Source organism: Mastigoproctus giganteus, chromosome 2, assembly GCF_048544385.1.
Source record: "Mastigoproctus giganteus isolate SK-2022 chromosome 2, ASM4854438v1, whole genome shotgun sequence".
Lineage (NCBI taxonomy): Eukaryota > Metazoa > Arthropoda > Arachnida > Uropygi > Thelyphonidae > Mastigoproctus > Mastigoproctus giganteus.
Genome location: NC_143576.1, coordinates 191,489,851 through 191,514,443, shown reverse-complemented (window position 1 = coordinate 191,514,443; position 24,593 = coordinate 191,489,851). Strand labels below are relative to the sequence as shown.

The window sequence follows — 24,593 nt, the reverse complement described above, 5'->3', positions numbered from 1 at the left end:
GTTGGCAGTAATTGATTTCTCCATTACTTTAGAAAGAGTAGAAGTAATTGCAAATGGACGATAATTGGCTGGGAGGGATTTCTCACTCTTTTTAGGAACTAGCCGGATATGAGCAAATTTCCAAGCAGAAGGGAAAACACCTCTGGAATAAAAAAGTGAAAAAAATGCGACACAGAACAGTTGTAAATTCAGCGGCACGGGTTTTGAGCACAAGTGGAGAAATATCATCAGGACCTGGAGCTTTCTTAGCTTCAAGATTGTTCAAAATTCTTCTGACATCCATTTGATGGAAGGCCACAGGAGGCTTTGAATGAAGTGTACTGGGAGGTGATTTATCAAAGTCATCAATACATGAATTGGAAGGAAAATAGGTTGCTAGCAGGTCAGTTTTATCCTTGGCTGAAGTGGCAATAGAACCATCTGGTTTAGACAAAGGTGGGAACAGAGATGGGCAAAAGTTGCAATCAATAGCTTTGGCAAAAGACTAGAATGCTCGGCTACCATTTGGACAAGAAGCAAGTTTTCTACTTTTAGTCCACTCAAAATCTAGTTTGGATTTATTAATAACTGCTTTTCAATTGTTGTGAGCTTTGATGTAGGCAGAAAATGACCTTGGAGATTTGGAAACAAGCCAATTACAATATGCAACATTCTTCTCTTGGACAGCCTTAGTGCATTTATTGGAAACCCAAGGTTTAGATAAAGGGAAGAGATTTTAAGGTGGAGTGTACAATAAAGGATTTCATCCCTACAGAAATAATTTCACTGACATGATTTGAGAAAACTTTGATGTCAGAAGATTTGAAACAATAATCCGACCAAGGAAAAGAAGAAAAGAAATCTCCCAGATAATCCAATTTTGAATTCTTGTAATGCCGAACAACATGAGGTTGAGAAAGACCATGAGAGAACGGCTCCATTGGAGGAGAGACCATCACCAAGTTGTGATCTGAGATGCCTTGCGGATCACTCGCCTTGTCCATGTATTAACAGGGCTGTTTGTGAGAAAAAGATCAAGCGTGTTGGCTCTGTGGGTAGGATTGTCTGGTATTCTGATAGGTAAACGAACCATCTGTGTGAGGTTGTTAGCAATTGCAAAAGCCTCAGCATCTAGACCAGCTCGGTCTGTGTGACTAGAAAATAGAAACCAGGTGGAGTTGTGAACATTAAAATCACCAAGGAAAATTACCTCACTGTTAGGAAATTGGGGCTGGAGAAATCAAAGAGAGGAAGTAAAAGAGTTTCAAGTGATTAGTGGAGTTGGAAGAACGACAGAGGCAACAGATGAATTTGACAGAATGTGGTAGAGAGAGATTTTAAGCCAGAGAAGATCAAAAAGAGTAGATTCCAAATTACTAAGTCTCTGACAGGGAATATCAGAATGGATATATGCATAAGTAACACCTTTGAAGTGAAGGAAATTATACAGCGAATAATTCGGGCATCTGAGATGAGCAGTGGTTGAATCAACCGATAACTGAGATTCTGTCAGAAAAAGTACATGGGACTTCGCAGACTATAAGTGGAAATGGACATCGTTGAGATCAGAACTGAGACCACATAACATATATTTGTTAAGTGAATTAGAAAGTATTTGGGAGGTTTAGATCTTTTCGCAGATAAGTTTGCTCTATTAGTTTGACAATTCATGGTGTATATGGTAGTAAGGAAAGATGGGGGGGGTACATGCTGTATGAAGTAATGAAATTTTTAGATACGGCATACACATGGTAAGAATATACCCAGCTCCTTGACATAATGTAGCCTCAACAATGCCCCCCCCCCCACATACACACTACTCAGACTCCCTCTAGTCAGTCTGGCAGAGTAGAGGCAGTAAGATTATACACTAGCTGATCCGAAATTCTCCTAGAGAGTTGCCAACAGGTTCATTCCAAAGTACTAACTAGCTGTTGCCTTGCAAACGCCAGTTTACAGCTGTACCCTCATAATGTAAGGAAAAGAGGATCTCACCATGGTGTCCATCATCACCTCAAAAGACATCAATCATACTGCATGATGGAAGAGATGGGGAAGGATTTACTGGAGCTTTGCTCTGTAGACTAAACATGGGTTCCACCTTACTTATTGCACCAGTTGATGAGAGTCATCCCAGTATTGCCTGGCAATACAGAGAGGTGACATTTCTCCGTGTGGTGTAGGTGCCACACCTCGACCCCTGTTTACATTGGGTCACAACTGGGTGGTTGCCCACAGTGTGCTAAGTGCCATAATTCACGATTTGCACAAGCTCTGGCATCAAGGTGGGCAGCTGAGAGCTTGATGGGCCTAATTTTAGTTCTTTAAGAAATTAAATTTGTGGGGGGGGGAATTTTTGGTACATCAGCTTCTATGGCCCATACACATGATAAATTGTAGGTTATCAAGCTCAAGGACAGGATAAACTTGCAAAACTATTATCAAAAACTGAGTTTTGGTTTTCCAGCTAAAGTAAGTAGTATGCAGCATTTTTAGAAGTTATTTATTTGGTTTTTAGGAGCATTAGCAACTAAGGCCATATTGCTCTGGGGATATGCAGTGGTCATTCCCTGACCTTTCCACATCCTCTGTACTGTATTTGGTAGTCATGGGCTCGAACCCCGGTCTAATCAAGAAGTGTGTGCTACGCACAGCTGCTCCTGTCCACCCGGCTATGGAGGCGCCTGCATTTTTAGAAAAGTGAAAATGTTTGAGATGTCTATTTCATTATCCAAAAGTGAGAAGTGTGGAATTTTTATGTCTTGAGTGAGGAGATTATGGTAGTTCTCTTGCAAATTTTGTGAATTCAATCATATGACTGAACATAAGTGCTGTGTCACAGAGATGACATGGGTTCTTATAATCTTAACACATAAGCAGTCGCATACAAATACTTCTAATCAATCAATGTGAGACAATAGAGTTAAGGGAGTGGACCAATTATTAGAAGGAATGAGCAAAAGGAATGGTAGATAAAATAAATAAATTTTACCCAATTCTGAACATTCCTTCTAATAATTTTAGAAGTGTGACTGCCTCAATTGAAAAATAAACATGGGTAATATTTGTGACCCATTCACAGACAAGCTAATATTACCCCCTGTTGAAGATTTGATCTGAGACTTGAAGGCCACTCTTCAAGGGTTGGTTTGATAATTGAATGCGGTTGTTATACTGATTTTGCCAGAATTACAACTAAGGCATGCATTTTTTTCAGATTACTGGTGTGAAAGCTTTTTTCAGATTACTGGTGTGAAACTTTACAATTATCATTGGGTATTGAGACAGCCAATTTTGTAGCATTATGAGCTAATTCAATGCCTGGGAATCACACATCCCAGAACCCAACAGAAGTATGAGCTTCTCCCAAGTTCAATTAAGGTATTTGAGAAGATGGTCATCTTCTTTAGAACTGGGTGATAATCGTGGTGTTGTTCAAGGTATAGAATGCACATAAAGACTGTGAGAAAATTGTGCTCTTTTAGATAGAGAAATATACTTCAGATTTACTTGAATTACTGTTAGCTCAGCAGAAAACTACTGTTAATTTGGGAAAACTGTTGCTAATCCAACACATGTATTGTATGTACTTATGACATAGTTGGGAAACTGATCTACTACAGCATGATGCAGTTGCAAGAAATTTCTTTGTGTAGAGCAGATTTTTCCCATTTATGGAAGGTATAAATCACATGGAAATGGAGCCTTGCTCCAAGGAGAAGTAAAGGGGGGGGGGTATTTGCACCGTTATTAAAATGCAGGCAGTTTTGGTACTGTACTGAGGCGATGGTCACATGCTTCACTTTATACACGAGGTATGAAATGTATGGTATACACTTTGGGCAATATGTTTTGTGCTTTCATGAATGGAATCAAAAGTCAGCAGAGGATATTGAGTCTTACTAAACTATACAGTGGTGCTCAGTAGTTGAGTTCAGATTCAAGAACAAGGTTCTTATAACAGTAACAAGGTAAGAGGATTGGCTCCCCCAACAAAGCTGCTGAAAGAATCTGAATAATGTTTAACTTCTGCTGAATGTTCTTAGTTTTTTAATATGTTAAAAAAGAAGAGATTTACAGTCCAATATGATTCATAAAAGCAAAATGCCTGTGCATGCTAATATCGGTTATCCATTGAATCAAACTGAAAATTGGGAGTAGGTCATGTTGGTGGCAAAAATGGATATGCATTGGTTTTTTTTTTTTTTGTTTTTAGGACAAAACTGACTTGTACTCATGACTTCAGTTATTGCCCTTGTAATTGTCTCTGGACAATATATATATGCATATTTTTTTGTATGACACAAATACACAGTAGTTTATGCAATAATTTTAACATATCAGTAATGTAGTACCTGAAATGATTACCAATTAAACCCAACGAGTAAGGGACAATTTCTAGTAATCTCATTATGGCATCTGAAAATAATCCTGATCCCCCAGTGATAATGGCCTTACAGCCATTGTCACGGGATAACAGAGACCTATGAACAAAGCAAGAATTATTGACTTAGAAATCAGCTCACTCACTCCAATCAATAAAAATTTTGGCATGAAATGTCAAAAGGAGGAAAGTGATGTTAAAATTAAAAAAAAAATTTTTTTAATCATTGTGGTATTGTGCACTACAGATTCATTCCTCAAGGTTCCATTGTGCATATTAATAACAAAAGATATTTACAGGTGTTATGCTGAATACAAGAGTCAATTCAGAAAAAGCATTCCAGAACAGCTTGGAAAGAAAATGACTGGAAGTTGCTGCATGGCTTTGCGCCCACACACACAGCTTATTTTCTGTGCAACAAAAGCTCACTAAACATACTGCTGTACTACCACCCTCCCTTACTTACCTGACTTTACACAATTTGATGTTTTTTTTTTCAAAAATGAAACATGTAAAATATTGTTGTTTCTGTAGTGAACAAGGTTGCTGATGCAACTCAAGATGCTCTCCACTCTATCCAGGGAAAACAATTCCAGAACTGCTACTAGGTTGGCTAGTTTTTGGTTTTTTATTGCACAAAAATGACTAGGGTTATAAGGTATCAAGTCACAGTTAAAGTTTAAAAAGGTCAAGATTTTGGTAACCTTTAAAAAGGTTACCTCGTTGAAAGGTTACACACACACACACACACACACACACACACACACACACACACACACACACACACACACACACACACACACACACACACACAAAATCAATAAATAAAATTCAATATAAAGTAAAAGCAAATTGTTGATATTATATAAGTGTACACTTATTAATGGCTTGTAAAAAATTAAAAACTGCTGACACATGGTCATTGTCTGATAAAATCTGACTGAGTGTATAATGCTCAGTTAGATGGCTAAAAGCAGTAAAACAAGCATTTCTAAAACTGGTAGATTCGGATAAAATATGTTTAACAGATAAAAACAGTGTCACATTGCTTGCACATAGGAGGGTCATCAGCCTTCAGCAGAAAAGAGTGTCAGATGACTGTGTCCTATGCAGAGCCAAGCAAAAACAACTTCCTCTTTATGATCCCTGTGCAGACCAAAATGCCATAATTTGATTACAGACTTAATCTGATCAAGTTTGTTTGTAATCTGCAGTGCCACAAATCTTGCCACTGAGAATTTTTTTTTTTTTTTTTTTTTTATGAGAACCCCAAACACGAAGGTATCAAAACCTATAGTACTTAGTACCGTGCATGGGTTGAAGGAGAAGTATGGGGAGAGGGGGATGCCGGAAACTTTGCTCTAGAGACCAAACATGGGTTTTACCACTTCAAGCCTCCAATAAGCAAAGTGGTAATGTAACTTACTAAGGATTACTTGCCTGTAGTCTGTACAGGGGACTGACAGGTTGAGATTATTCACCAGGGCTGCTGATTTATCAGCCAAATTATTTCCAAATTAGCTGCAATATCAGCCAATAGAAGATGCAAAATGGATCCAGACTCTTTTGGGCTCTGATGTCAGATAAAACACACTTTGGCACACACACATGTTTAAAAGCTATGAGATTAGCTGTGGTAGGATATCACTGGAATATCCCCCAAGGCTTTGTTTTGCATCTTTTTTTGCTGCTATGCAATCTGAATTCCAAGATCAATGGCAGAAAACGTACAGGTAGGCATCTGGAAAAAGGTGTTTGTGTCCACATTTAAGAGGGAGAAGTCACTGTCAGTGAGCACATGCTCTGACTCATCCCCTCCACTGATATCAGCACTACCCCCACTGAGTGTTATGCCTATTAAAATCCCCAAGAAGTAAGAAAGGGGGAGGCAACTGCATATCAAGTTCATCAAGGTCTTTCTGGGGGTTGTTAGTCCCAGGTGGAAAATAAATGGAGCAGACTGTTAATAAAAACTGCACCATAATGTGAACTGCTGCAGCCTCTATGCTGGCTATAAGTTGCAAAGACTGAAATGGGGTCTGGTTGCCCATGAGGATAGCAACTCCTCCACGAGCATGGCCATCCACAATTCTATCCTTATGAATAATCATGATATTATCATGGTGGGATCATTATCATTTGCCTTTAGATAAGTTTCCTGTAAGCAAAACCAGGTTGGTTCATGCTTTTGTACAAGCGCCTTGATGTCTTCTGCATTTCGCTGGAATCCACAACAATTCCACTGTAAGAAGTTAGCCATTACTTGTGTGTGGTTGATCTGTCGATCAGCTTCCAAAGTGCTGAGTGCTTAATTTTTTCAGTCCTGGATTTATCATTTTTGGGGAAGTATGGAGCTGTCCCCTGTCCATTTCTTCCTCTACAAAGAGCCCCAAGACAGTTTCATCAGGTACCTCCTTGGTTTCAACATCCATTTTTTTTTGTACTGCCTTTGGCAGTTGGGTTTCCTGTGCTGTTACATTACTGCTCGGCTCGACTTTGTATTACTGGCACAAGAAGGTATAGATATTGGTGTAGCAGCTGACAGAGTTTTCTGTGCTGGTTTTTCTGAACCAGTAAATAATAGCAGTGATAGGTGCAACTCTTCTGATAGTACAATCATGACTCTTTTGGTAGTACAGTCAATTCGGTTTGAGCACCTATAAAACATTACTTGACAATCTTTTCAGTATATGTTGCCTTATTGCCATTTACTGGTTTAACTGCTTTTCTGGCCTCCTGATACGAGATATTTAACTCTACTTTAAGTCATATTTCTTTCTCTTCTTTCCATCTCTGGCATGCTTGAGAGTTTGCAGGGTGCTTGACTTGACAATTAATGCAGGTGGGTTTTTTAGTTTTACATAATGTAATTTCATGGTCTTGTGAACCACAGCAAGCACAAGCAAGGGCACCATGGCAGGCCATTTGTGAATGTCCATATTTCTTGAAGCACCTTAATGGGTTTGGAGTATATGGACATATTGTGTAGTTCAGTAGCCAGCTTTAATCTCATTAGGTGATGTTGGCATATTAAAAGTAAGGATGATTTTTTCTAACTGGACTCGATTCCCATCCCTACATATAACATTCGCTATGCAGCTGCCACTCCTTGCAGTTTTAATTCTGAACAGATCGCCTCTTCAGACACTTCTGGAAGAGATCCCATTCAGAGATCACACCTCAGGATGAGTTGATTTTATTTGGTTTTTGTTTTAGGAGCATTAGCAACTAAGGCCATATTGCTCCGGGGATATGCGGTGGTCATTCCCTGACCTTTCCGCATCTTCCGTATTTGGTGGTCACGGGCTCGAACCCCAGTCTAATCAAGAAGCGTGTGTTATGCACTGCTGCTCCTGCCCACCTGGCTATGGAGGCGCCTAGGATGAGTTGAGTGTCTTGGGGGTGGGGATTACCATGATTGGCATTCCCCCAATAGATGTTGCTCTGAGGAGGTGTTCAGAGTGTTTGTCACACTTGGTTCAACAATGATATCCCAAGAATGTAGCCACTTTACCAATTTAGGGAAGCCTGCTAATGCCCTTCCAAATGTCACACTTCTGGATAAAGAAGGGTGACATTTTCCCTATGAGTTTTTCTCCATTAGAATGGATTATCAAGTATCTATGTTTAGGGCCTGATATTGTTTCAGTTCTGGGCCTATTTGCTGAAATGGTGTTGTCTGTTTCTTTTTCATTATTTTCAGGTAGGGGCCATGTTGGGCCTCCAGAAGAAAACAAAAGTTTAGTTTATCAGGATTCATATTGGTTTTCATTTCTGTTCAGTGCCCAAGCTCCCCACCCACCACAGAGCCCAAATGGAATGCCAGGGCTACCCAAATGCTATACGTGCACCTCTGCCAGCCTGAATCCTGTCTCTCAGACTATGAGAGAAAGGGCAGGGCATCGACATGGTTGACCCTTGCAGGCGAACCCACTAGCCGATTGATCTTGGCCTACCCATCTAGGACCACCCATCTTGTTGAAGCAGGGATCAAAGAGGTAAGTGAATTCTAATTTCAATTAAAACATTAACAAAGATATTTTTTTTTTTTTTTTTTTACGAGCATTAGCAACTAAGGCCATATTGCTCCAACAAAGATATAAAAATATAACTTACTTCTTTCTTGAGCAGTTTTTAAAAGAATTTCCAAGCAGTTTTCACGACCATGTTGGGCTGCAGTAAATATTGGTGTCATTCCACATTCATCCTGCACATCAATTTTGGCTCTGGCCTTAAGTAAGCACTCTAGCATACCTATATGACCATGTGTTGCTGCTTCGTGCAGTGGCCGCCATCCACTACAATCTCCAACATTTGGATCAGCATCACCATTAACAATGAGGAGCTCAACTAAATCAGTGTGTGCTATGCGAGTTGCTATGAATAAAATATTAATAGTTACATATTTTTATAATGAATAATAAAGTAAATTTTATACAAAAATAAAGAAATTTTTATAAAATATTTGAAAAATATATAAAAATATAAATGGTAAAATTTATATTTTAAATTTATAGTTATATCAGATAACATGTTTATCATCTTATTACATTTGTAACAAAAAAAATTTTTCATCTACAAAACTTTTGTAATAAAAAAAAAAAAAAAGGCATAAAATACATTTTCTGTTTACGTTCCACAGCCACTTAGACCAGAGGCATTTACAACTAGTCATATCACTAAATTAAAACCAAACTATAAAGATCCAATTCAACAAAGCCCATATACTGATACACCTAAACTAGCTATAGAGCACTGCTTGCAGTTACATCTCAGAAGAAAATGGCTATTCAAGATAAGAATGTAACATATAACAACTGGCATCTATCCAAATCTCCATCTTCATTTTCTGCATATACTAAAGATTTCAACAATTGTAAAACATTATTATTCTGCCTACTAAAGCTCATAACAACTGTAACACTTATTAATCACTCAAAACTCTATTTTGAACAGACTAAGAATAGAAAACTTGTTCAACTACCACCTAGACAAGAATGCTATTGGCTACAAATTCTGTCCATCAATACTTGCATCTCTGTTAACAACCTGATGATTCTATTACATCCTCGGCTAAAGACAAAGCTGACTTTACTAGCATCCTATTTTCCTTCTAACTCTTTTTATCTGCAATCTTGGTAAACCACCTCCTTACATTTATTATGCACTCCACTCAATGCTTCCTTGGCCTTTCCACAAAAAATATGTTAGAAGAATTATGAACAATCTTGATACAAGAAGATTCTGGGTTCTGATGGTATTGCTCTGTATCCAGAAAGTTAACTCACAATTCATCATGCACAATTCATCACGTGGATAATTCATAGCCCACAATTCACTGCCTGGAAAATATCACCTCTCTAGATATACAAAGAAATATGTTAATTGGAATTAACATTTTTATTAAATTCCCACAGACATATATTGTTAGCAATAACAGAGTAATAATAGAAATCAAAATAAATTAATATTTATATTTTAATAGCAAATGTTATCAGCTATACCTCTAAATGTAATCAATAATATTGTTTGGATCACAGTTTTCCACAATTTTTCTCACTCATTCAGCACAATCACGATATTTAAAAAAAATTTTTTTTTCTTTTGTTTTTGTGATCTACATCCACTTTATATATTAAGGTGCCTCCGTAGCCAGGTGGGCAGGAGCAGCAGTGCGTAGCACATGCTTCTTGATCAGACCGGGGTTCGAGCCCGTGACCACCAAATACGGAGGATACGGAAAGGTCGGGGAATGACCACCGCATATCCCCGGAGCCATATGGCCTCAGTTGCTAATGCTCCTAAAAACCAAATAACAAACAAACAAACTTTATATATTGTTCAAAATGCACTTCATTTAAGCTTTGTTCTTTCTTAATACACTCGAATTTCCATATGTTTGTATGATAGACTGCAATTTGTTCTTCAAACCCTCTATGCCACCCTTCAACAGAATTGTTGGTTTTGGGTAAACTGTGTCATATAAGTTCCAGATTGTAAAAATCTGTGGTGGTCATTGTCACTGTCTTCCATCGAGATGTCCAATTCATGTAGCTTTGAGGTAATCAACAACTTCTTGAGCTTCTGAAGGAAAGAGAGCATTTTCACACAATAGTTCAAACACATCTACTACTGTATGTGCTAGTACAAATGCAATTACTGCCAACATATGGAGATTTAACCCAAAATTTGCATCCAGTTTGTATCGTTGCTTTAACCCACAACTCTGAACTGCACGAAAAATACACTGTGGAAAATAGAAAAACCTCTGTGTTTGGCATTGGGAAATTCTGTTTTGTGTGCACTAATCATTACCCTCTCAAAATCTGTTGTAATTGACAGCGATATATATTTCATCAATTTTTTACCTGAACATGACTGTTAAATCTTGTTTGGCGGCAATTGTATTTTACAGATTACTACCAAAAATTTCATTTTGCTTACTTGTGAACATTCTACTGGTTTCCGAATGTAGTTTAATTTTATTAACTTGAGTAATGAGGTTTAAATTTATACATATTTAAATACATTATATCTTCATATCTGTAGCCTGTGGACAAGATTCACTTATTAGAATCACCATTTAATAGAACCAAAAATCGATTTACAAACATAATCACAATAATCAGAGGTTACACAATATTTTTAATCAGGTTGAATTTTCCAGGTGAACTGGGTTATGAATTGTGCATACAATGAATTGTGGTGGTGGGTAATTGTGGGCAATGAATTTTCCTATTTCTCATATGCTCCTGTTCTGTGTCACCTTTTTATACTCCTACTTTCTTACTCCACTGGTATTTTTCCTTCTGCTTGGAAATTTTCTCATATCCAACCAGTTCCTTAAAAAAAGAGTGATGACAAATCCCTTCCTTCCAAAAAAAAATCAACCCACCGCACTTAACTTCTTGGTGGTTAAAGGATTTCTTCATCAACCACGAACTCTTAAACTATCCAGACTGATTAATGATCACCAATATAGATTCCACTGGTGTCAATCGATCCATTGTTAGCTAATCTTATTCATCTTTGGAGAAATTCAATGGAAAAAAAATTGGCAAAACTCGAACAATTGCTCTTGACATTTCTGATAATGTTCTGCATAAAGGTCTTCTAAACAAGCTCCCTACTTATTACTTACCAATTCTTTTTCGCAACTGGTATCTAGATTTCTTTCTGAATGCTGCTCACTGAGAGTGATAGTAGATAGTTCTCTGTCTTTTAATTTCTCCACTAATGCTGGTGTTCCCTACAGTTCAGTTCTTACTCTTTTCCTTTTGTATATAAATGACCTTCTTCACTCACCTGAAATCCTATCCATAATTTTGCTAATGACAGCACACTACATTCTCCCTTCCAGCTTTAGAAACTCTTCCCTTCACAGAGGACTGCAACATCTAGAATATCCACTGTCAATTCCTTAAATGATGATACCTTGGCAATTCTCCAATGGGGCAAAGAAAACTTTGTTAAATTCGATCCTTCTAAAACTCAGTCCTGTCTTCATTACTTACAAAAAAAAAAGTCTACTATGCCTATGCTCATCTTCAATGACACTCAGATTTTTAAACAAGATCCCATATATCTCTATTAAGGATTAAGCTGACTTATGATCTCTCTTAGAATAAGCATATCACAAATATAGCTTCCACTGCATAAACTGGGTTTTCTCTTTTGCTCTCAGCATTACTTTTCTTCTAAACAACCATTTACTCTGTACAAATCTCAAATCCACCCTACCATGGAATATTGCTCCCAGATCTGGGGTGGTTTCCTCTAGAAGCTCTCTTAAGCTCCCTAACTCCATTCAAAAGAATGGGGTTAATTAATAACACATATCTTACAAAGACTCTTCACTTTTTGGCTCGTGAACATTCAGTTTCTGCTATATTTTTTCTATAGGTACTTTTCCATGGGCTATATTCTTCTGAGGCAACTGTAATTCCCCCAATCTCTTCCAAACTATTTTGAACATGTGTCATAAGCAGTCAGCATCCATTCGCTGTCCACCTCTAAACTCACAAAACCAACTTTTCCTGGTTCTCATTTATCCCTTCTGCTTCTATTTTCTGAACAACCTTCCTTCACATGAATTTCCTGAAAATTACAAAGTACAGAAATTCGTGCATTCTCAGTTGAAATGTAATAAAACTATAGGTTCTATATTTCATGCTTGGGATTTGCATAAGAACAAAAAAATTATAATAATTTTAAAAAAAAAGGAAAATTTTGTAACTTTTAAATTAAAACTTAACTTGCATTTAATTATTTGCAATTAGTGAAAGGCTCCAACTTTTTTTTTTTTTTTTTCATAAAAACTGAGGAAATTTTGGATTTTCTGTTACTAAAAAAGTTTGGATTCTTTGTTACCAAAATTTGTTACTAAAAACAAATTTTGCACACTGGCATGACATTGTTTTTACAAGAAAAGCAAACACATAAAGGGCACTACCCAAAAGATTGATTCTCTTTGTTACGGATGATTGTATAATGTAGTAGTGATAGCGAGTAATTTAAAACCAACCAGGCTCATCTCACTTGGTTCAATGTTATTTTATATGCTTCTGAGCAAGACTGTAATGAGTATTCTTTACAAATTGTTTTATTAGGATGAATTTGAAAAAACAAGTTCCATAGGATCCAAATGTTAACCAATATTTTTACAAAGGGGACCAATGCCTACAGGAAGCTGTCATGCTCCAATGTTCTGCAACAACCAAATCCACTGCTTGCACCATCAAAATGCTGAGACTGTTAGTAACTCTGGGTTAAGTCCCATGTGCAAGTACTGAAATATGACACCTAGTATACTGCAGGTGACCACTGAGGTGCAAACCAATTTAAGCAGGGAAGTTGAGGTGTGGCATCCACATCTTATTGAGGAATATGGTAACACCCTTCTGTGTTACCAGGCAATACTAGGTGGTAGATAACTCTCATAAACTGGTGCAATACCACTACTTTTCTTATCAGAGGCTTGAAGTGGTGGAATCCATGTTTAGTCTCCAGAGCAAAACTCCAGCAACCCCCCAATCTCTCCCATCATGCAATATGAATGATGCCTTTAAATGTTATGATGGGCATCATAGCAAGATCCAATCTTCCTTACATTTTCAGAGTACAGCTATAGAACAGTGTTCACAGGCCAGCCGCTAGATTGGCAACTTTCTAGGAGGCTTCTGGATCAGCTAGTGTATATCTCGATGCCTCTACTCTACCATATAATGACTGGAGGTAGTCTGAGTAGTGTACATGCAAGGGTCATTATCAAGGACATGTTATGTCAAGGAGCAGGGTATATTCTTGTTGTATGTATGCCATATCCAAAAATTTTCATTATTTCATACGTTATGTCCTCTATACCTTTTCTTTCTACTGAATGCATCATGGAGAGTCAAACTAACAGAACAAATTTATCTGCAAAAAGATCTAAACCTCCAAAACACTTTCTCATTCATTTCACAAATATATGTGGTCTCAGTTCCAATCTCAGTTATGTCCATTTCCACTTACAGTCTGCTAAGAACACTTTTTCTGACAGAATCCCAATTTTCAGTTGATTCGACTGGTCATCTCAGCTGTTCTAATTTTTCACTGTACAATTCCTTTTTCTTCAAGGGTGGTACTTGTGCATATATTTGAGACCTAATAATTTGGAATCTCCGCTTTTCAATCTTTTCTGGCTTAAAATGGTCACTGTTGAAAAAAAGCCGTGAATTAGGGTTGAATTTGAAAGTGTCTGCAATTCTGCCCAGACACGATAGGAAGGAGTATATGATGAGAGCCTTGTTGATCAATTCGGCCCTGGAAAGATTGTGCAAGGCTCAAGGGGTAGAATTTTTTTCAGCCTGGTCTGTACTTGTTAACAGGTGAGACTGCTTCTACAGGGATGGGATACACTTAAATAGAAAGGGTGCAAGAATGTTTGCTGATGCTATCGAGGCAGTGTTAGGTGGGTCGGAAAACTGCTAGATTGGGGGGATGCAAGGACTAATAGATTAACAGTAGCCACTGGCAGAGGTGAAAGTGATTCTTGCACTGCTTCTATTGGAATGAGCAGCAGCTTGGAAAATAAGATGCAGGATATTTCAGAGACTGCTGGGAGTCATTGGGGTACAAGTAAACACATGGGTTGTGTTAGGGTAGCTAAGAAAAAGAACAGGTGCATGTATACTTGCATGTACACCAATGCTAGGAGTTTGGTAAATAAATTTGATGAATTTTAAGGTATTGCTCAAAGCATCAAAGGCAGATATTGTTGGGATATCAGAGACGTGGTGTCACACAGATATAAGTAATGCAGAACTGGAATTTGGGGAGTACAACATCTACAGAAAGGATAGACAGGATAGGAAGGGAGGAAGGGTTATGCTATTAGTTAAGAAACACATAAAATCCAAGGAAGTGAAGCCAGTCGACATCGCTGGACAGTGCAGTGTTGAGTCAGTTTGGTGTGGCATAAGCATTGGGAGATCAAAATTGAGAGTAGGAGTGTACTATAGGCCTAATGACTCTGATGAGTATAATAAGAAACTGTACAGGGAAATAGAGTGGGCCAGTAAATCAGAGAGTCTTATAATGGGGGATTTTAATTTCCCAGATACTGACTGGAATTTATGGGTTGGTCACTCACACACTAGCAAGACTTTTGTGAATTTATTAGATGATTATTTTCTACATCAGCATGTTCGGGAGGCAACTAGAGGGAGTAATACTCTTGATCTGATTATTAGTAGTAATTCTTCATGCATTAAGAATCTGCAGATAAAGGAACCACTCCTTCAATTTTCATTTTCTGGAACAACTTGCCTTCAAATGTATTTCTTGAAAATTGTAATCTACAAGAATTCAATAAAAAATAACCTGAATTCATGACTTAGGGTGTGCAGCCTCTGTATATCATGTCTACCATCTGCCATCTTGTGTATTCCATGATTGTTTCCTTTTTCTTAAGGTAATATTGCATTTGGCATAATGCCAAAGTGATACCCAAATTCCCCTTTGTCTATTTCGTTAATCACTTCTATTTTTTTGATAAGATTTAGACTTATGTAGGTACAACATTTAGACATTTTGTGAGTATGCACTCAATTCTAGCAAATACTGTTACAATGTTTACCAACACTCTCTCACAGAGAAACAGAATGCTTATTTTTTTAATGGCAAATTCATGTTTAGAAATTATAAATGCAGAAAATGCCTAATGCGAATAACCACCTTAAACATATATAGACATTTTTTTTATTATATAAATAAGACATTGAAGGGGCAAAAAATTATTAAAAATAACCAATATTTCACATTTATGCAATTTCAAATTATCCAAGCTCCACTGAATAATAAAAAAAGGTGCAGGCCAGAGTGCCATAAATAATGAAATTCAGTGGTACCTTGGAATAAAATAAATCTTTATGGCCATTAATTCTGTATTTATGCATAGCCTATAACACTATCAGGATTTTGTATTATTAATACCAAAACAGAGCAGAAGGGGCATGACTTCTGATAAAATATAATCTCACCCGCTAAGAGAGGAGTTTCTTCTTCGTTATCTGGAATGTTTGGATTAGCTCCACGTTGCAAAAGCATTTCAACTGCATTATAAGCATTGGTTCCACATCTTCTTTTGCATGCCAGAAGTAAGGGAGTCTCTCCTTCATGTGTCTGCCAATTAACATCTGTTTTTTCTACAAATATTCATAAACTTATATCAATTCTACTTATTACACACCATGTAAAAATTGTAACACATGCCTTTGCTTTTATACAAAGGAGATCCAAAAGTTATGAGAATGATATCCAAATATCATTCTCAAAAATTATAATACTACTGTTTTAAATATTAATCCCAATCTTAAGTCCTTGCACATAACCTTAAATGAAAGAAAAAAGGTCTATAAAAACTTAGTTCTCATGAACACATATACTATATTGCAAAAAGTAACTGAGCACCTACATTTTTAAAGAACCTTTTATTGTTAAAAAATGTAATAGTCTTCCCATGTCTGGCCTTAATTATACACTGTATCTTCAACAGCACATTCTAAACCAATTTTTGATAACAGGAAGCTGATAATTTAATCCATTCTGCCTTCAACACAATGGTCAATTTGGCTACTGACTGCAGGTGTGTTGACCTGGCCTGAAACTGACATTCCAGTTCATCCCAAAAGTATTCAACAATAATTACAGTATAACATAGTGCATTGTCATGCTGAAACAGCAAAGGGTCTCCCCATAGTGCCCAGTGTAGGAAAAACAAAATTATGCAGATTGCCAATTTACCACATAGTATTCATTGTTCCAGGAGAAATGGCCAATTGTCCAAGCCTAAGGCACAAGGCACAACCCTAGGCAGTAACTGCATCACTACTGGGATAGCATGCTGTGGTAAATAATGTTCTCCCAGTATCCACCATCAAATCAGAAAACCGATCACCATTATTCATTACTCTGTAACAAGGTTTTCTGAATTTCAAAACTCACCAATTAAGGTGAGTTTTGGCACTGCATGCTGTAATGCTTGATTTGTGTGCTGCAACTCCTCTATTAACATCCAATGGTATGCAATTCCCTACGTCAGAATTAGTATTATCCATATAGTGCAAAAAAAGTCACAGGCTTTTGCCGCACCTGCCAAAAAAAAAAAGAAGAAAAGGAAAAAATACATAAGAAAAAAACGACAAATTATGCACTTCCCTCCTCACAATTCAAAAGTAACCATCCAGTTGAAGAAATCTAAAGGTAACTATCTGGTTATCCTTTGAATTTCTTCAAAATGTCAGCCTTAATACCTATGGAGGCAACTTGTTCCAGTAATCAACAACTTTCTGACTAAAAGAAAACTTCCTACAATCTAGACAATCTCTTTGCCTGTAATTTGAATTTATGGCCCCAAGTTCTGGAATTCTTTATTAACAGTGAAAATGCTGCCTTCATTCATTTTACTAATCCCTCTCAGTGGCCATAGTGTGCCACTATTATACTGGCCAGCTTGTATTCATCCATCTTAGCATCCTCCTCACACTATATTTTCTTAATGGTATATATACATTCATGGCTTCTTGTGATTATTGCTTTAAAAAATATTCCATAATTCTATGTATTCACCTTCCTCTACAATCTGCCCAATTGATAGATACCATGTAGCACATTAAACTGTCATAATCCCCGTTTCTGGAATTAAAACCCATGCCTTTACCTTTAACTACTGCAATATCTTTACCATCTTCCAACTTTTTTTTTTTCCTTTTTTCTGTTAGTTGTTGGCGCATCAGCTTCTGTGGCAATAATGCACCTTCCAAAGTTTTCGCATTTTACTCTGATCCAAGCCCGAGGCGGGATTTGAACTCGCGACCTTTGGGTTGTCAGGCAGGCACTTTTCCCACTGGCTAGCCCGGTCGGCCCATCTTCCAACTAACATGATCACTACTGCCAATGCTTCCTGTACTGCAAGCTCTATGATGGTCATCTAATTTGTGGGTATATTCGTGGGTATTCCCCTAGTATTTTCTCTAACATGCAGGTACAAATAATGATCATCTAGTTTATTTAAAAATTTTGTTCCCCACGGTAAATTCCCCTCCACTTATCATATAGTTAGAGATTTTGTAGGTTACTACTTAATATACGTAGAACCTTTCTATCACTCAAAACTTGCCACCATTATTGTAGTATTGTAGAGTGACTGGAAGAGGAAATTCAATTTTTTTAATTGTGGTAAATACGTATCTCTAAAGTTTGGATCACGTAGGTTGGAGTTAGTAGGATATTTTTTTGTATATATTTTAATTAAATTAAAAAACTTTCAAGTGTAATGGTACCACCTAATACATATTCCAAAAAATATATATATTTTTTGTGTTCAGCTAAAGGATATAACTAATTTAACATTGTGATTGTTATGGTATAGTGTAACATATATCTCAAACTTGATAGTGTAAGGAATAACATAAAATTAGATAACGTAACATGTATCACTGCACTTAGGAATCTGTTAACTTAGCGTAGTATTGTCAATTAATCAATTAAATTTATAAATCTTATTCATTTTCAATGTTAATCAATTAAATTGAATTTTAACAGAAATCATGCCCAAGACTAGAGCAGCAAAGCAACGGACACAAAGCAGTGTGAGTGCTGTGGGTTGGGGGGAACCAAAGGGGGGGCGATCCTTTGATGCATCACATTCTAAAAAAATGTGCAACTTGTGAAATGTTTGCAGACTTTCTGGAACATGACATTATCTAGCCAAGGAGGATATCATTATGTATTGTAGTGAACACAATGTGGAGAAATTAGGTGACAACTCAATGTTCTGATGGCCATCTATGAGGGTTTGAAGAGTAGGGTATATGCCCTTGAAGGAATTAAAATGGAGGGCCCATCAAGCTCTCAGCTTCCAAGCTGAATGCCACAAATCACTCCTGTGCATCAGGCAACACAGCGGCAATTTTCAAGGCAGAATGAGCCCCCAACAATAACTAACTCCCATGGGAGTTAGTTATTGTCCGGGGGCTCAATTGTCAGGGAAATATGAAATAAGTTGTGCAAAAAGAATAGCTGGAATAGCACCAGGGTATGTCTGCCAGGGACAAAAGTTGATGACATAGAGCAGAGCACAAACAGTGATACTGTTGTACACATTGGCACTAATGACATTAAGAGTAGGAGCACTGAGGACTTAGGTGTCTCCATAGCCAGGTGGGAAGGAGCAGCAGTGCATAGCACATGCTTCTTGATTAGACAGGGGTTCATTATGGGGGGAATCACCGATTTCTTTCTCACGAGAAAACATTCTACTCGGCGTGGCATGTAAACCAATGTTTTTTTTACTGGCTAGATTAGTTTTATTAATCAAGAACAGTTCAGTATAATTATCATATAATATTTTTTTGATAATTATTGTAATAAATATATTTTTTAAAATGTTTATTTTTTTAAATCTTACTACTATGTTCAATATACATTTGGCATTTCGTTTTATAAGTAACTCTATCTATTGGGGCCTTTAAGATATTTTGAATGAATGGTGACGTTTGTTATAGCAAATGTTTGTAAATCAAGTGTTCGTAAACTATAATCCAATATAGGATTATTTCCTATAATCCTATATTGGATTATAGGAAAGCTTTTGATAATGTTACACATGGAAGACTACTTTTGAAATTGGATAAGTATGCAGTAAGGGCAAGTTGCTACAATGGTTGAAACGATGGTGAGTGGGTGAAGACAGAGAGTAGTAATCAATGGACACTGCTCTTCGGGGACTAATGTTATCAGTGAAGTCCCCCAGGGTTCGTTGTTGGGCCCATTGTTGTTTTCTGAATTTATCAATGATATTGATGAAGGTATATCAGGCTTAATGTCCAAGTTTGCAGATGATATGAAGGTTATTAGGATGTTAATGACAGTATGCTACTGCAACAGGATCTAGAAAAGTTGGGCAGATGGGCTGAGAGGTGGCAAGTAAAGTTTAACATTGATAAATGCGGTACTAATCTCAAGGTAGTGGAGAATGAAAAAGACCTGGGGAGTGATTGTGCATACAGATATGAAGTTTTCTGAGCATTGCAGACAGGCTACCAGAGCATCTTATGTTGCTTTGTCAATGATATATAGGAATTTTGCTAGCAGGGATAAGGATGTGATTATCCCTTTGTATAATGCAATGGTCAGGCCACACAGATTGCATATAGGTCTGGAGGCCTCATTTTAGGAAGGATGTAGAGCTGCTGGAATGAGTACAGAGACGGACAATGAGATTGGGAGGGGAATAAAGGATTACTCTTACTAAGAAAGGCTTAAGTTCTGAAAACTGCGGTATCTGGAGATTAGGCACCTGTAAGGTGATCTGATTGAGGTGTTTAAGGTCTTGAATAGTTTGAGCAAGCTAAATGCTGATGGGATTTTTCCTCTTTTTCAGATTAACCATCTGAGGAAAGACAGCTGAGGATAAATTCAAACTGAGGAAAGACAGTTATATAATAGATGTGCGGAAATTTTCCTTTAGCCAGCAGGTGGCTGACTGCAACAACAAACTTCCATCTGTTGTTGTGGAAGTTGATAGCTTAAATAAATTCAGGGCAGACCTGGACAAACCTTTGGAGGGAATGGATTGGTGAAATGGGAAGGGGTTTTTTTGGCTGATGCTGTATAAACTTGCCTTCTTGCATCATATGCCTCTACTAATGCTAATGTTAAAAGGTTATGCCAGTTAAGGTTAGAAACACTATTTAGATGTATTGCACTATCATGTTGTTGGTTGTGTGAAAATTTGTTGTTAAGCTGTACCCTTGTAACATAAGGAATATTGGACCATTATACCCACTATACCCCCTAAAAACGTAACTTGTATTTCACAATAGAAGAGATGGGAGGTGAGGGGGGATATCAAAGATTTCTCTAGCTAAACATAATTTTGAGCACTTCAAGCCTCCATTAAGCAAAGTGGTGATGAGAATCATTTACTATCTGGGTTCAGCCATTTCTCTGTGAGGTATGGAAAATACAACTTAACTCTGCTTACGATAGTTTGCACCTGGGCAGTTACATCCAGCAATACTAGGCATTCATGTTACTTTATGTGAGGCGCCTCCATAGCCAGGTGGGCAGGAGCAGCCATGCGTAGCACACGCTTCTTGATCAGACCGGGGTTCGAGCCCGTAACCACCAAATACGGAGGATGCGGAAAGGTCAGAAAATGACCACCGCATATCCCTGGAGCAATATGGCCTTAGTTGCTAATGCTCCTAAAAACCAAATAACAACAACAACTTTATGCGACTTTGCACATGGAAAATATACCAAGTTACTAACAGAACTACCAGCATGAAGTTACATGCAGGGAATTATTTTGCTGCCACAAAATCACTTATAGACTTTTCCAAAGTTTATCACACTTGACAAAGTGCAACCTGAATATAGACTCTATCAGCATGTTAGACTTCTAAGTAATGTTACTAGCTATCGTCACTAAAAAAAATTTCCATGACAAACTCCAGGGGAACAATTATAAATAGAACATTAAAATAATGAAATAAAAATAAGCCACTGCTTTTATTTAAAGTTTCTTTACTATTTTTTTTTTTTCCAAAAATATTATTGAATAATATATAATGAATATCTGATAGTATGAACCAGAGCTGTAATGCTCAATACATTCTACGTTGATATCAATATTTGTAAAATTACATGAGAATTATGTTAATGTTCGCCGGCCACATCTAATCTCTGATTTCTGGGTTTTTATGTGCACACGCGAAGACAAATAATCCCTATTTAAGTTTTCCTGCATTCGGTAATTTTCATTCCTGTGATCACGAAATATGGTCGAAAAGCGTTGTCAGCTTCAGAAGGAAAATCGTTTTGCAATTTTTTCGTTAAAATTCTTTTAATTAATTTATTTAATTTTTAATTACATTAAATTGATTTTTAATTGCGTTCAATTGATTTTTAATTATTTTTTACTATAATGTAAGATTTTCAATTTTTTCGTTTTAATTGCTGGTGAGTATCATATGGAAGTGTTCTATGTATTATATTGAGGTAAACTTCTCTTATTATTTTACAAATAATGAATACCATAACCACTTGCATAATACTGTTCCACCCAGCAAAGATAGCTGTCATTACTGATGCACTGTAGCAATTAAAATAAGAAAGAAAAAAGAAGGAAATAAAATGTGTACACCTGTAATAAATCATGCTGTAATAAAGATCAAGTGAATTATTAAATAAATTTGCACATCTTATCTTTTCAAGAAGACAGAATGGCAATGGTTTATGGAAGCACAAAACACTGATGGCCAGACAATTTGGTGCACTCATTGAATTAAAAAAATAAATAGTTATTCAATTAATTCCCCATTTAAAAAGCTAGGTAACCCACTTATTTTACTACTATACCTAAAATTTAATATTTGCTATGCAACTGAATTCAGTAGCAGTGTCTTTATCTTTAAGAAAGAAAGAGCAAGAAAGTGAAAATTATGTTATTTACTATACCGACATTAATCACAGCACAATGGCTGCTAGTTATTGTGTCTTACTAATAAAATATTAAAAAGCAGCTCTTATCATTTTTAATATTACTTATTTACTTATAAAGACAAGCCATGTGCAAGCAAAAAAACAAAATTGAGAAATATGGATCAAATTCAAGAATACAAGGGTTAAGATGGGTCAAATTCAAGAATACAAGAGTTAGGGGGAACTCCAGATTTTTGATATTAGGTCCAAATAACATGGATGAATAGAGTTAAAAATAATACTAATTTATTTATTTATTTAATAGTCTTTTAATTTATTTTTTATTTTTATTAACCTATGTTATTTAATTTAATCTAGCATTACCAAAGCCAACACTTTCTATATACTTTACAAAACACCTCCAATTCAATTTGACTTGATGTAAGAATGTAAAGAAACTATGAATCATAAATCTACACCCCCCCCACCCCTCATGAAGGTGCTCCTTTTTAAACTGCCATTCCACTAAAATCCAATTGGAACACTGGAACAAAAACAATAAATAAATAAAAATAATCAGGAATCTAATGACAAGCTTTTGAATTTCAATTTCCATGCTGACCATGTCTTGAAGAGAGTAATTTAAATGACCTAAGAGATGTCGGGAAATTTCTTAGTATGTAGATGTCATTGTGACTCTATGACTGATTGAAAGTGATAGTTATAAATTCCATATTTTTTTAATCCCTTGGTAATCAGACATTTAACAAATTCATTTGGCAGTAATGCAGCTTATACCAAGAAACAACTAACAATTCAAACATTTAATATCAAATCTGAATACATAATCATTACAATTTCCTCTATTAATTTGCAGATTATGTTTTATATAATGACAATGAATTGAGAGCTCTATTTATGGTAATAACTTGCATGCTGAGATGATTTCCATTCCAAATTTGGACACTGTAATACAAATATAAACAGTGTTACAGTTTACCTGACAAAATATTTTATGAATGACAATGTTCATATTCCTGATGTCTAACTCCTGGCAAATTTTAAGACCTGTTAAACATAGCATGTAACTTATTATAAGATGAAAGTACAAAACAAAATTTGGTATCGTTGAATACCTGCTCAATTCTATGTGCACATGATTGTGGTATGGAACAGAAATCATGCTCCTAAAGTGAAATTCCTGTGCGTGGCAAATGACTTATTTATTGCTTACTGAATAATCTTGAGTTATTAACTGTGTGCAGGATATAATCTATTTTTAAAGGTTTTACATAAAAAATATAATTCAGCTTGCTTGTCAACCACAGTTTTCTGAGCTAATCTTAATAGCATTAATAAACCTGGTTACATAATACTGCCTTTTACACACTGAAAGGGCTACTACAATTTAAAATTAAATATCTGTCTGTATGCATTTTCTTTCTCTGAAAATGCTAGTCTTCACACTGTTATTCTCTTTCTCAATTTAAGGGTAAAAAGGTAATATTATTCTCCTGTTCCAGGACAGGAATAAGCTATTTCAAAATGCCATGCATCTTTGGGAGAGTGAAGCTTCATAAACCAGACCAACCCCTGAGATCAGTGACATCACATAAGTCCTGCCTATACAAATCTTTTTTCACATTCGATTAAAATCATAGTGCCCCTTATGGTTTTCAGCATCTTTCTTAAACCTTAAAATTTGGAATGAGAATTACAGTCGGCAAACTAATATTCTCAGGGAGGAAAAAATGCACAGTGGTAGATATTTACATTTTCATTCACATCACTCTTTCAATATGAAAGAAGCAGTATTACATAACCAGGTTTATAACACTAAGTTTAGCTCTTAGTGTTATAAAAACAGACTATATCCCGCCCAATTAATAAACTCAGGTTATTCAAAAAGTAAAAAATAAGTTACAGAATTCACACCTATGAAACATGATTTCCATTCCAAAATCAATTTGTGATAGAATCAAAAAAGTATTCAAAGACACTGAAATTCATGTTGTCTTTTCATTCTATAAGTTACACGCTATGTTTGACAGGTACAAAATTTATCGCAAGTAGACATCAGGAATACAAATAATACAGCTTATCATGAGTGGACATCAGGAACAGGAATAATATAGTTTATAAAATATCATGCCAGGTAAACCGTTCATGATGTTTATACTGGTAGTACATTGTGTAAATTCAGAATGGAAACCATCACACACATATGAACTTATTACCATAAAAACAGCATTAGGAACAG

General features: G+C 36.4%; 1 protein-coding gene across 1 annotated transcript in view; it reads right to left on the bottom strand.

Annotated features, from left to right (window-relative positions):
- The window catches only part of LOC150089862 (ankyrin repeat and SOCS box protein 14-like), a 119,439-nt gene that overhangs the window by 82,957 nt on the left and 11,889 nt on the right, over positions 1-24,593 (bottom strand). Inside the window, exons 3-4 of the mRNA XM_090368868.1 lie at positions 15,886-16,050; positions 8,480-8,740 (exon numbers count right to left, since the gene is read on the bottom strand). Of these exons, the coding sequence (XP_090224994.1) occupies positions 8,480-8,740; positions 15,886-16,050 (426 nt within the window). The remainder of the gene's footprint in view (positions 1-8,479; positions 8,741-15,885; positions 16,051-24,593) is intronic.